This window comes from Neovison vison, chromosome 4, assembly GCF_020171115.1.
Source record: "Neovison vison isolate M4711 chromosome 4, ASM_NN_V1, whole genome shotgun sequence".
Classification (NCBI taxonomy): domain Eukaryota; kingdom Metazoa; phylum Chordata; class Mammalia; order Carnivora; family Mustelidae; genus Neogale; species Neogale vison.
The window spans coordinates 143,233,205-143,245,321 of NC_058094.1; the positions used below are offsets into that span (position 1 = coordinate 143,233,205).

Below are 12,117 nucleotides of genomic sequence, written 5' to 3' on the forward strand. Positions count from 1 at the left end.
TCATGGAGGCACCTGGTTGGTTCAGTCAGCGTGTGACTCTTAATCTTGGGGTTGTGAGTTCTACCCCCACAATCTTTAATGGGGACCCTGGGTGGCTTAGTGGATTAAGTGTCTGCCTTTGGGTCAGGTTATGATCCCAGAGTCCTGGGATCAAGTCCCACTTGGGGCTCGCTGCTCAGTGGGGAATCTGCTCCTCCCTCTGCCCCTTCCCTTCCCTGTCCACCCCCCCGCCCCACCGCTCGTTGCCTCTCGGTTTCTGGTGCTCGCTCGCTCTCAAATAAAATCTTAAAAAAAAAAAACAACTTTTTTTTTTTTTAAGTTACAAAAAGTACTCTCTAACGTGTTGATTTAGATAGTGTTAGATAACAGGTAACCTTTCTTACATACTATTTAATTTTTAAGAAGCATATATTATAATCAGTAAAAATAAAGGTATTTCCATTTTGGCAAGAATAGTAAGGAAGGATAAAGTGTTATTTATTCTGTTGTCTAGGCAAGAAGGTATTAACAAGGGGAAGAAGTTTCTTGAGAAGTTTCAAATAAGTTTTAGTGCAGAAAGGCTTAACTTTGATTTATACACATAATACCTTGTATAACAGCTTGATGAGTTGGTAGTATTTATACTATTAGCATTTTAAAACTGAGGGTGATACTGAATGTTAATGAGTGAACATGCTCTTCATTTTGTTCTCTCGTTTTTAAGTTCTTTTGGCATTTACGTTTGAAACCTTTATCATATTAGTTTTCCAGCTCACTTTTGCATTTAATAAAATATAGACAGTTAACATGATTTGTGACTGCACAGATTTTGACATATAAAATACATCTTACTGCAAAATTAAGTAAAATAAATGATGTTTAATTTTAGAGCTATCCTGCAGAATTCCTGGACTGAAGTCATGGATTTAATATTGAAACCCCGTTCTGGAGGTATGAATAAAATTCATGTTAATGAAAGAAATAGAATATTTTGTTAAGTATTCGTGGAATTGCTTTGAATAAAAAGTATGTGTGCATACTGGGGGTGGTTATTTCAGAATTTTCAAGATTGTTTTTATAGTAAAATAAAAAGATAGTTCATTTTTTCACAAATTCTGTATATATATATATATATAGATGTGAGATTTATAACTTATATCCTGTTTTCAGCAGTTTAGCTCATCTAATTTATTCATTCATAAATGAATACATGTATTTCCTTTTCCCTGTGCTCTGTTAAATCTCTGAACATTCAGGAATGCAGACACATTTCACTTGTGGTTAATTTTTAAGCATAGTGTGATAGAATGTAAAAACTGGGCCAAAAAATGTTGAGGATTTTTAGTTTAAAGAGTTTGTCAGGAACTTCCCAGAAAGTACCTCTACATTCATATTGTATGAAAAAAAGATTTCAGTGCTTCTGTACAAGGGCGCCTAGGTGGCTCAGTCAGTTAAGGGTCTGACTCTTGATTTCAGCGCAGTTCTTGATCTCAGGGTCCTGAGTTGGAGCCCCACTTTGGGCTCTGTGCTGGGCATAGTGCCTCTTAAAAAAAAAAAAACCTGTACAAATTATCAAAACAGGTATGCCCTTTGGATAATCGTTTCCAAATTAAAAGAGATAAAGTTGTCTAATTTTAAGGAGAGTGGCCTCTTAAATTTGCCCACCCAGTAGAGAAGGAGAAGGAAGAAAGCACTACCTGGGTTTTGTCTTGTGACTCAGCCATTGTCGTGGAACAGTAATGGTGTTTAAATCCTGGGGTGGCGGAAGGTGGACAGAGCTGGCTGGTTCAGTGCACTCTACCTGTCCTGCCTTGTCAAGTTCTGGTGGCTGTTCTCAGGTGAGCACAGAGAGCCTTTTCTAATTTTGTGTTCTCTCAGCAGCACATTAAGTTACGGAAACCTGCCTGTCAATAATTTATTTTAATTACAGCTTTTCTTCCCTCCCAGCTGAAAAGGGCTACTTGGTTAAGTGCAGAGAAGAGTGGGCGAAGACCAAAGACCCAGCTGCTGCCCTCAGAAAACTTCCTGTCAAAAGGTGTGTGGAAGGGCAGCTGCTTCGAGGACTTTCAAAATATGGAATGAAGAATATAGTCTCTGCGTTTGGCATAGTGAGTCCTATTTGTGAAGTCAGGCAAATGACTTGAGGTGGCTTAATGCTTTTTAAATTTTTTCTTTAAATATTTTACTAAATTTTGAGAGAGCAGAAGGTAAATAAGGATCCTTTGGTGATCTCTGAGTGGCAGGTGACCAGAGTGATCCTTGTTTGTGCCCTGAACGGTGATGGGGGTGGAGGGTGGGCAGGAAATGTTGGCAGTAACTATTAACGTTGAGGGCATGAGAAGAGCATTGAAGTGGAAGATACTATCCACAAGAAAATTAAAATTAACCATCTTGATACTTCAGAAATTCACAGACCATGTTAGAGTTCATTTCTTGGTCATTCTCCAGCATCAGCCCTCTGACCTGCCTAAGAAGCTGCACGAGGAGTGGTCTAAATGATCACATTTTAGTTTGGTTTCTTCGTGGTGGTTCAGCAGTGGGTCCTGTCTTGGCACACGTGGCCTGTGCTAGCGTTCGGATACCTATAACCTAGAAGAGACCGAAGTTTAACTCTTCACCTTCAGTCTTATCTACTCTTCCCCAGGGAAACAAAACAGCGTTTTTGCTGCATTAAATTAGTTGTCCATTCAGTCCTTTAGGTTTTCTCCTTCCATGGAATTAATCAGGAAGGAAACATGGTCTGCTCTGTAAGTGACGTGTCGATTTCTGCAGTCGGAGTGCTGTGTCTTTGAATCAGGGTATAGGGTCTCCCAGAGTTGCCTTCACTGCCTGAATGCCTGGCAGCTGCTAAAGTCGGAGCGACTGAGCACCCATAGGCACAGGGGCTCTGTCCCTCACACTGGTTGCTGTGCGTCACTCACTGTTTCTATCCATTCAGCGTATGGGCTGCTTATCCTAGGGTCACCACTAAACAAATGAGATGTCTTGGAAAGTACAGTACTTCTAATACTCAGAATGTGTATTTTTTTTTTCCTTGCCCATTTTTTTCTTCCTTCCAGATACCAAGAAATAATCGCCTGATGTATATTCATAGCTATCAAAGCTATGTGTGGAATAACATGGTAAGCAAGAGAATAGAAGAGTATGGACTGAAGCCTGTTCCAGGAGACCTTGTTCTCAAAGGAGGTAAAAAGGCAGATATCCTCATTCCATCCAACTAGGCTTAGCTGTTTAACACTAGTGCTTAAAATGCAACCTGGCCACTAAAGAGAGAGAGAGATGTCTGGTAAGGTTGAAATGGAAAGACGTCGTAAACTTGGATTGAACAGTTTGGACCTGTGTCTTTAATGAAAATATATATCCAGTTAGGGGCTCCTGGGTGGCTCAGTTCATTAAGTGTCTGCCTTTGGCTCAGGTCATGATCCTGCAGTCCTGGGATCGAGCCCTGTATCGGGCTCCCGGCTCAGTGGGGAGTCTGCTTCTCCCTTTGCCTGCCGCTCCCGCTGCTTGTTCTCTGTCTCTCTCTGTCAAAGGAATAATCTCCAATTTGAAAAAGTACCTAACTCTCTCTGGGTCTCTGGGCCTTCATTTTCTCAGCTAGAATAAGATTTGGACTCAGTGTTGCCTTAAATCTTTTTCCAAACTGTAATCTGGGTCTTGCAAATACTCCTCTCTACTTCTGGACATACCTCGGCCTCTCAGCTGTTTTCTGCCAATTTTAAAGAGTTTCTTTAAGTCAGCACTCAGCCGGAGCCTGCTTTACATACAGGCCATGATATAACAGACATTTAATGCATACCCTGTGCCCGCAGCATTCATAAGACACACAGATGATCCCCTCTGATGCCGAGCCCTCCCACCACGGGCCAGGCCCTGTGCTAAGCCCTTTGTCTGCATTTTCTGGTTTAAAGTTCATAGTATGCTGTGAAGTATTCTCTCTGTTCTTCAGACAAGGTTCACAGGGTTCCACGGCTGGTTAAAGAAAGAAAAGCGGGGGCACCTAGGTGGCTCAGTGGGTTAAAGCCTCTGCCTTTGGCTTGGATCATGATCTCAGGGTCCTGGGATCGAGCCCCACATCGGGCTTTCTGCTCAACAGGGAGCCTGCTTCCCCCACATTCCCTGCCTACTTGTGACCTCTGTCTGTCAAATAAATAAATAAAATATTAAAAAAAAAAAAAAAAAGAAAGAGAAGGCAAGGATTCAGAATCAAGGTCTGCCTGTTTCCACAGTCCACTTCCTTCTGGCCTACCCACCTGTCCCTCTACTGTCTGCAGACATAGCCTGCTCGTCTGCATGTATGCCTGAGAGATCCAGGTTTCTGTTGAGAAATTTTAATTATCCTAAATTAATAGTATTTAACTTCATTTAGTGTTGATTACATCCAGTGTATTTTGATGTCCCATGTGTCATTACATTTCATTCTCTAAATGCAGGTGGATTTTTTAAAATTATTCTCTTAGCAAAATGTATCCATTGATGATAGCATTCTAGATGGTATTTTATAGTGTTGTTTTTGTTTTTGTTTTTTTTAAAGATTTTATTTATTTATTTGACAGACAGAGATCGCAAGTAGGCAGAGAGGCAGGCAGAGAGAGAGGAGGAAGCAGGCTCCCTGCCGAGCAGAGAGCCCGATGCGGGGCTCGATCCCAGATCCCTGGGATCATGACCTGAGCCGAAGGCAGAGGCTTTAACCCACTGAGCCACCCAGGTGCCCCTATAGTGTTGTTTATAAAGGAGCTGATCATTTAATACAAACATTCTAAAAAATTGAGGGTGCAGCTGAGAAATAAATTTTTTTTTGGCTTCCCACTTGTTCCCAGTCCATGATTTTTATTTCTTGGGTAGAGCAGAAAAGACAAAAAGATCCCTAACTTCATTTCTTAAGCTTTGTAGGCCACTCAGCCATGTCAGCTTGCCCTTCTGACTTCTTAGATGTGTATAATTTTAGAAGCTCAGGCTCATGAAAATATTACCTATTTTCACAATTTTTCTCAATTTCTCTTTGTGCATTTGCAGCTACAGCCACCTACATCGATGAAGAAGATGTTAATAATTACTCCATCCATGATGTGGTAATGCCCTTGCCAGGTTTTGATGTTATCTACCCAAAGCATAAAAGTAAGTTCCCTATTTGGGGAAAACAGTTCAAACAAAATTTGACGTATTTAAGCCATTGCCTGTGAAGAGTAGAGAGAGGAGGGAAAAGTAATCAGTACTTGAAATAGAATTTTAGAACTTTGATTTCCATCAGACTTGAAAATGTTTCAATTTCAAGCATTTATAAATCATATTTACATATAAAGTCCCCCAGGAAGGGATGTATTCAGATAGATAAATTAATTTTTTTTTATTTTTAAGAAGTCTCTACACCGAACATGGGGCTCAAACTTATAACCCCAAGATCAAGAATCCCTTGATCTACTGATTACTCCAGCCAGGCCCCCCTGAATAATTAAAATTGAGAAACAAAATGGTGGTGGTGGTGGTGGTGGCAGCGGTAATGGGGTAGTTTTAGTAGTGGTGGTATTATTGTTCCTAGTGTTGCTATTATTAGTGGCATCATTTAAATTTCTGAAATCCACTAATTCTTATAAAGGATAGGAAGACTTTGGAAAAAGTCATTGAGAAAGTGAATGGATAGTTCGACTTTACCTTCCTTCAGCCTTTTTTCTTTGACAACCATGGAAGTAATACCTGCTTACTGTGTTTTAAAAGTCACCGAGCACAGAAGCTTATGGAGTGAAAAGTGAGCATTCACTACCCTTATTTCCCATTCCCCATAGGCTGTTAGGAATTACTTCCTTATCTTCATGGATTAGGGTTGGGGGTTATGACTGGAACTTTCGTTCTTCAGGGATTCAGAAATTGGAGAAAAGAAGGCAGCTCTGAGCATGGGACCAGCTTGATGGATCTGACCCTGGAAGTTTACCCTTAGCCAGAACTGATCTGTGGGAGGTTATTTCTTGTAAAAAAAAAAAACCTTTTCTCTTGGAGCGCCTGGGTGGCACAGCTGATTAGCATCTGACTCTTGATTGCAGCTCTGGTCTTGATCTCAGGGTCATTGAGAAAGTGAATGGAGAGTTCAGGCCCCACTTTGGGCTCCACACTGGAGCCTACTTGAACCAACAAATGAAAACCATCTTTTCTCTCAAGGGACCAGAATGGTTTTCCTGGTCATTGTTCTGTTCCTTGAAATTGTACAAGTTAGAGAATGATTCAATATTAACACCCTTCTTTGATAATGCAGATACTTAAAAAATTTAGTTATCTGCCACTTCCATGTTGGTTGACACAGTCAAACTGCTGTGCTCCTAGTACTTCCGAGGCTGACTTTGCTGAGGGGCAAGAACAGAGACAAGGAGGAGAGAAGGACTAGGGAGACGAGGGAGGGAGGGAGGGAGTGGGGAGTGGTCTGCCTAGCCTGACATTGTAGCGAGGCCCCGAAGACACACTGACACTGGGAACTAGCGAGAAGGAAAGCACTTAAGATGCTCAGACCCACACTTGCTCTCTTTCCAAGAAAGAAAAAGTGAGTGTTCTTTTCTTCTTCCTTGTACCTCTTAGGATCAGAATTATGGGCTAATGCCAGTTAAGACATAAATTCAGCACAGCCTTTGACCAGGCCATTCATGGAAACCTTGTGGCCAGGACAGGGGCTCACAGATTGCATGGCTGGCAGGTCGGGCGCACGGATGGGTAACACGCGCACACGGTGGCCAGCTGTGCTCAGTGTAGGGATCTCTGTTGTCTCATGGGTGTGTTTTAAGGGAGTCTTTCCTTCACGCTGGTCTACCCAGCATTTTTTATGAATAACTTGAATCAAGAAACCTGTTTATCATGTTTGCAGATTCTTTCTTTTTTTTTTTTTTTAAAGGAAGGAATGTTTTCTTTTTCTTTTTTTTTTTTTTTAAAGATTTTTTATTTATTTATTTGACAGAGAGAGATTACAAGTAGGCAGAGAGGCAGGCAGAGAGAGAGGAGGAAGCAGGCTCCCCACTGAGCAGAGAGCCCGATGCGGGACTCGATCCTAGGACCCTGAGATCATGACCTGAGCCGAAGGCAGCGGCTTAACCCACTGAGCCACCCAGGCGCCCCATGTTTGCAGATTCTTTTATCCAGAATGGTTAATACTAATTGTATGAAAATTTTTTTGAAAAGAACTGCAGAGGGTATTGAATAGGGTTTAATGTAGATAGTATTTTTGTAAAAGCCTAGTTTGATAGTAGTCTACATAAAGTATCTGGAGTTCTTACTAGCCTCAGACTGCTAATCTGAGGCCGATTGAGTGTTTTGTGGGGAGTACAGAAACGGCAGAGGAGGGACAGTTGAAGGAACAGGTGTGTGACCTAGAGAAGAAACGGCTTAAAGGGCGTTTAAGTACGTGAGTACTCGTGAGTACGCGAGGGCAGTGAATTGGCTGTGTTCCAAAGCAGTCAGCGGAAGTTCTAAGAAGACAGATTACAGCCCGGAATAAGGGACTTTCTAACAATTGTGTTTCTCACAAGGAAGTGGTGACCAGTAACTGGCCACATGCAAGCAAGGCTGGATGACAGCCTCTCTTGGGTATTCCCACATCAGGTGTGAGGCTGAGCCCAGATGGTTTTCCCAGGTCTCGTATATATAATTTATATCTGCCTTCTTCTAGAAAGAGTCTGAGGCCATGTGCGTGGTCTCTTCCAGCTCTGAGCATGTATAAATTATAGGTTAACAACTTCGGAGGAAATGCTCTTGTAGTTAGCTGAAGAACCTATGCCCCAGATACTGTGGCTGCTCACAAGAGATAACTTACAAGTTGGTCCAAACTAAGCTGCAGACTCCTAGTTGTGGGAGTAAGTCCCTAAATTTCGATTCCAGAGGACGGGCTGGATTATACATTAGAGGGATTTTGGTTTTGTCAGGACAGGCTGGATTATACATTACTGGTTTTGTTAGGACGATCTAACTGAATGTACATATTACTCTCTTCATAGTCTCACTGAAGGTAGCTTGCTACCAACTATGCTGCATTCCAACTAACTTTTTGTATTTTATAGTCAGCGAAGCCTACAGGGAAATGCTCAAAGCAGACAATCTGGATATTGACAACATGAGACACAAAATTCGAGATTATTCCTTATCAGGGGCCTACCGAAAGATCATTATTCGTCCTCAGAATGTCAGTTGGTGAGTGATCGTCTGGAATGATACAGAACTGAATTATGTGAGACTGAAAGCTTTTGCATCTCCTTTATATTTTCCATAATTTACAACCTGGTGTAGAAGTGCTATTTACTATTATTACTATTATTATTGCTATTACTTGGGATTTTTCAAGTCATCAGGAAACAAATGAGTGAAAGTGTTAAAGTTTACATTTTATTGACCTTGCTAAATTATTGAAGAAATATGCAGAGAATAAACTTTTCCCTATTAATAAAAAATTGAGATTTGTTGGGGCACCTGGGTGGCTCAATTAGTTAAGCATTCAGCTCGATTTTAGCTCAGGTCATGATCTCAGGGTGGTGACATTGAGCCTTGTGTCTGGCTCCAGAGTCTGCTTGAGGCTCCTCCCCTCTCCCCAAATAAAAAGAAAGAAATCTTTTAAACATTGAGATTTGCTTACAGAGCTATCGCTGAATAAGCTACCTTTATTCAGAATTAGCTGTGAGTTCCAAACACTGATCTGTTTGTTTTAATAACAGTTTAATAACATTTAATAACAGTTTCTAAAGAGAAAAAAGTATATATGTATTAACTCATTTAAAATATTTTAGTACCTAATGTGAACCAAAGCTTTATTTGATAATTTTTAAAATTGGATCTTGAGTTAGTTGTCCATTGCCAGAAAGTTCTCTTTCCTCTCTCCATCTCCTTCTCCCTTCCTGTCTTCCCTCCTCTTCCTGGGTTGTGGGGTAAGGTTGGCAGGGTTGGACTTGGTCCTCCCCACTCCAGAGAACAGTTCCTCCTGAGTAACTACAGTGTTAGTAGTGAAAACCACTCTGGGGAAAACATAAATGCCATTATTAATTCATTTCACATCTGTGCAAAGTGAAGTTTACTACTTATCAGTTACATATAAAAAGAATTTCTATCCCAAGGAAATATATTGTGGGGTTTTTTTTTTGTTTTTTGGTTTTTTGTTTTTACAGAGGCTGGCATCCTTTGTCATTACCATATAGTGATGTAAAGGCAATACTCATGAAAGATCTGGTCCTGTCCTGTTACCGAGTAGTTCCACCCAGAATTATTTCCAGCCGGCCTATGTGTTTTTCTTTCTAAGAAAATGGCAATGAGCAGCTTAATAACCGTTTATGGCAATGCACATTCACACTTCTCTTCCTTTCTGTGTTTTGAAGGGAAGTCGTTGCATACGATGATCCTAAAATCCCACTCTTCAACACAGATGTGGACAACCTGGAAGGGAAACCACCACCAGTGTTTGCTTCTGGTAAGTTTACTCAGCCATCAGTTCTGTGTCAATTGTGAAATGTTTTCCCAATCCAAAACATAAAGAAAACACTGTTGGGGGGCACCTAGGTGGTTCAGTAGGTTAAGCATGTGCCTTTGGTTCAAGTCATGATCTCAGTGTCCTGGGTTCGAGCCCCACATTGGGCTCCCTGCTCAGTGGGGAGTCTGCTTCTCCCTCTGCCTGCCCCTCCCCTTGCTTGTACTCACTCTTTCTCTCTCTCTCTCTCTCTCTCTCTCTCTGTCAAATAAATAAAATCTTTAAAAAACAAAACAAAAATTCTTGGGGCATCTGAGGTGTCTCAGTCAGTTAAGTGTCTGCCTTTGGCTCAGGTCATGATCCCAGGGTCCAGGGATCGAGCCCCGAGTTGGTCCCCCTGCTCGGCTGGGAATCTGCTCCTCCCTCCGCCTGCTGCTAACCCTCCTTGTGCTCTGTCTCTGTCTGTCTCTCTCAAATAAATGAATAAAGCCTTTGAAAAGAAAGAAAATAAAAACTCTTAAAATCACCACCACCTTCTACCAGCTCAGTGGCTTCTATTTTGTGTTTTGTCATCTTAGTTTCATGGTTATACCTTAATAATTAAAACGGTAGATTTTGCTGAGAATGAAGGAACATTACAGAAGGTTGTGGTGTTAGGTAATTGAATATTTCCTCCACCAACCCCCCACATCCCCCCAAGTTAACACAGGTGAGTGAAAGTCCAGGAACGGAGTCTAGCACATGAAATTTGCCTTGTCATCATCAAAGTTTTGCCACCATTCCTTTTTCTGTTTCCACCCTATTGCTTTTGTGTCGCCTGCCCTTTTTATGAAGGTTCCAGGTACAATCACCATAGGGATTCAGCTGGATCCCATACTGCCAGATCTCACTTCCACGTTTATTCTCTGAGGCCCCACGAGAAGTAGCGCCTGAGGAAAGGAGTGAGGTGGTTTTCTTTCAGTACAGACGCTAGGACTTGCCCCGGTCTGTCTGCCGCTGCCTGCCTTTTCTGACTGTTCTCTTCTCTCTTGCCTGGCAGAAGGCAAATACAGAGCTCTGAAGATGGATTTTTCTCTCCCTCCCTCTACCTACGCTACCATGGCCATTCGCGAAGTGCTAAAAATGGATACCAGCATCAAGAACCAGACCCAGCTGAATACCACCTGGCTCCGCTGAGTCCTCCTCCCCCAGGGTTAGAAGATGCGCACGAGTGTTCACCGGCTCCCTGTTCCTTTTTCTCTTAGTACAGACCCATAGGTGTACTTTAGATCTTTGTAGTTAAAGATTATTTGTATTTTTTCAGGTTTTTATTAGCTTAATTTGCAGTATTTGTACACATATACAAATCCTGAGGATCCTAATTCTAGCTCAGAGGATTAAATTGATCAGAATATATTTCAGGTGCTTAAATCATAGTGAAATGTCAGCTTTCCTGGCTTTATAATAATTTAAAAAGGACTTTGGTTTAAAGTTGCAGTTTTAGGTTTTTGCTACATTCTTAATGGACATGAACTTTTAATGTATCCATGAATGGAGTACTCAGTGATGCATTTTAAGAGAAAAGGCAACAAATCTTGAGTAGCACCCCCCGCCCAGCTATTACTACAAGTACAGTACTCGTGCTTATTGAAATGATGATAAAACATCGCCATGTCTATAGACACACACGTGACTGTGTCATCATCTCACTCCTGCACCAGGTTGAGGCAAGTGCTGAGAGACCTTTCAGTTGCTATAGCTTTGCGTTTATTTTCTCATCGCCTTGCGGAAGGTTGGGTTGATAGGACTTTTTTTTCCTCAAGGTTAACACATGCAGCTATTTTTATTAGTCAAGGTCTGATTTTTACTCTAGGTGCCTTTTATGTTCAGAACTCCTTACACTGGACTGGTTATTTGCCCCAAAATGAGTGACAGCAGAGAAGAAAACTTTACACCTTCACAAGGGCTCCTCCAATCAGCAGCATCGGCCTCTGTCACCTGCCGCGTAGGTGTTTGCGTTTCTGGCATTGTGTGAGACTTGTCTCTGGCGTGAGAGGCTACACGGGCCTTGCCAAGGGTGTGTGTGACGTCAGTGCACCGATTTTTATTTTCTACCATTTCTAGAACAAAATATAATAAATATTTTTTAAAACTCCTTTCTACTAGTTATACATTAATCAATTAAATTCTCTAAAACCGAGCGCGAATGAGAACCTTGGCCCAGACTGAGGGCAAGGAACGAAGTGAATGAGGGATCCTCAGAGATGGTGTCCACACAAAGAGGTGTCCTGCGCGGGTGTGAAGATGTCACGAGGATACCCTAGTTGCATGTCAGGCTCTACGGCGGTTGGACCAGTTGGACTGGATTCAGGGTTATTCTTCCCGTAGCATCCCTCACTTGCTTCCCTGCACGCTTTCTGGAGAGAGGAACGGAGAAGAGCTTCCCTACCAGGAACATGCCCCCATGGCGGTGTGGGTGACGTGTCCCGGGTCTAGCAGTGGAAGACTGAGAACTGGTTTTCAGCCCTTGTGTGTTAATGGCATCCGTCACAGTGCAGAGGTGAAAAAGGATTAGAGAGCTCATGGGAAAGAACCCTCTCAGCTGGCTAGTTTCTACAGAATCTTCTGGCCTACAAAAGCCCAATTTGTTAAATATGCATTGGACTGTTGTTGCTTTCCAGTGCTAGCAAGTTACTTTCCTTTGTCAGACTGATGAGTGAAAAAGGGCTCACGCA

The 12,117-nt window shown here is 42.0% G+C and overlaps 1 protein-coding gene across 3 annotated transcripts in view; it reads left to right on the plus strand.

Annotated features, from left to right (window-relative positions):
- The window catches only part of PUS7 (pseudouridine synthase 7), a 57,586-nt gene extending 46,048 nt beyond the window's left edge, over nucleotides 1-11,538 (plus strand). For all 3 annotated transcript variants that reach the window (XM_044245838.1, XM_044245839.1, XM_044245840.1), the window contains 7 exons: nucleotides 869-930; nucleotides 1,927-2,087; nucleotides 3,039-3,165; nucleotides 4,996-5,097; nucleotides 8,013-8,142; nucleotides 9,315-9,406; nucleotides 10,443-11,538. In XM_044245838.1, the coding sequence (XP_044101773.1) occupies nucleotides 869-930; nucleotides 1,927-2,087; nucleotides 3,039-3,165; nucleotides 4,996-5,097; nucleotides 8,013-8,142; nucleotides 9,315-9,406; nucleotides 10,443-10,579 (811 nt within the window). In that variant the 3' untranslated portion in view covers nucleotides 10,580-11,538. The remainder of the gene's footprint in view (nucleotides 1-868; nucleotides 931-1,926; nucleotides 2,088-3,038; nucleotides 3,166-4,995; nucleotides 5,098-8,012; nucleotides 8,143-9,314; nucleotides 9,407-10,442) is intronic.
- The last annotated feature ends 579 nt before the right edge of the window (nucleotides 11,539-12,117 follow it).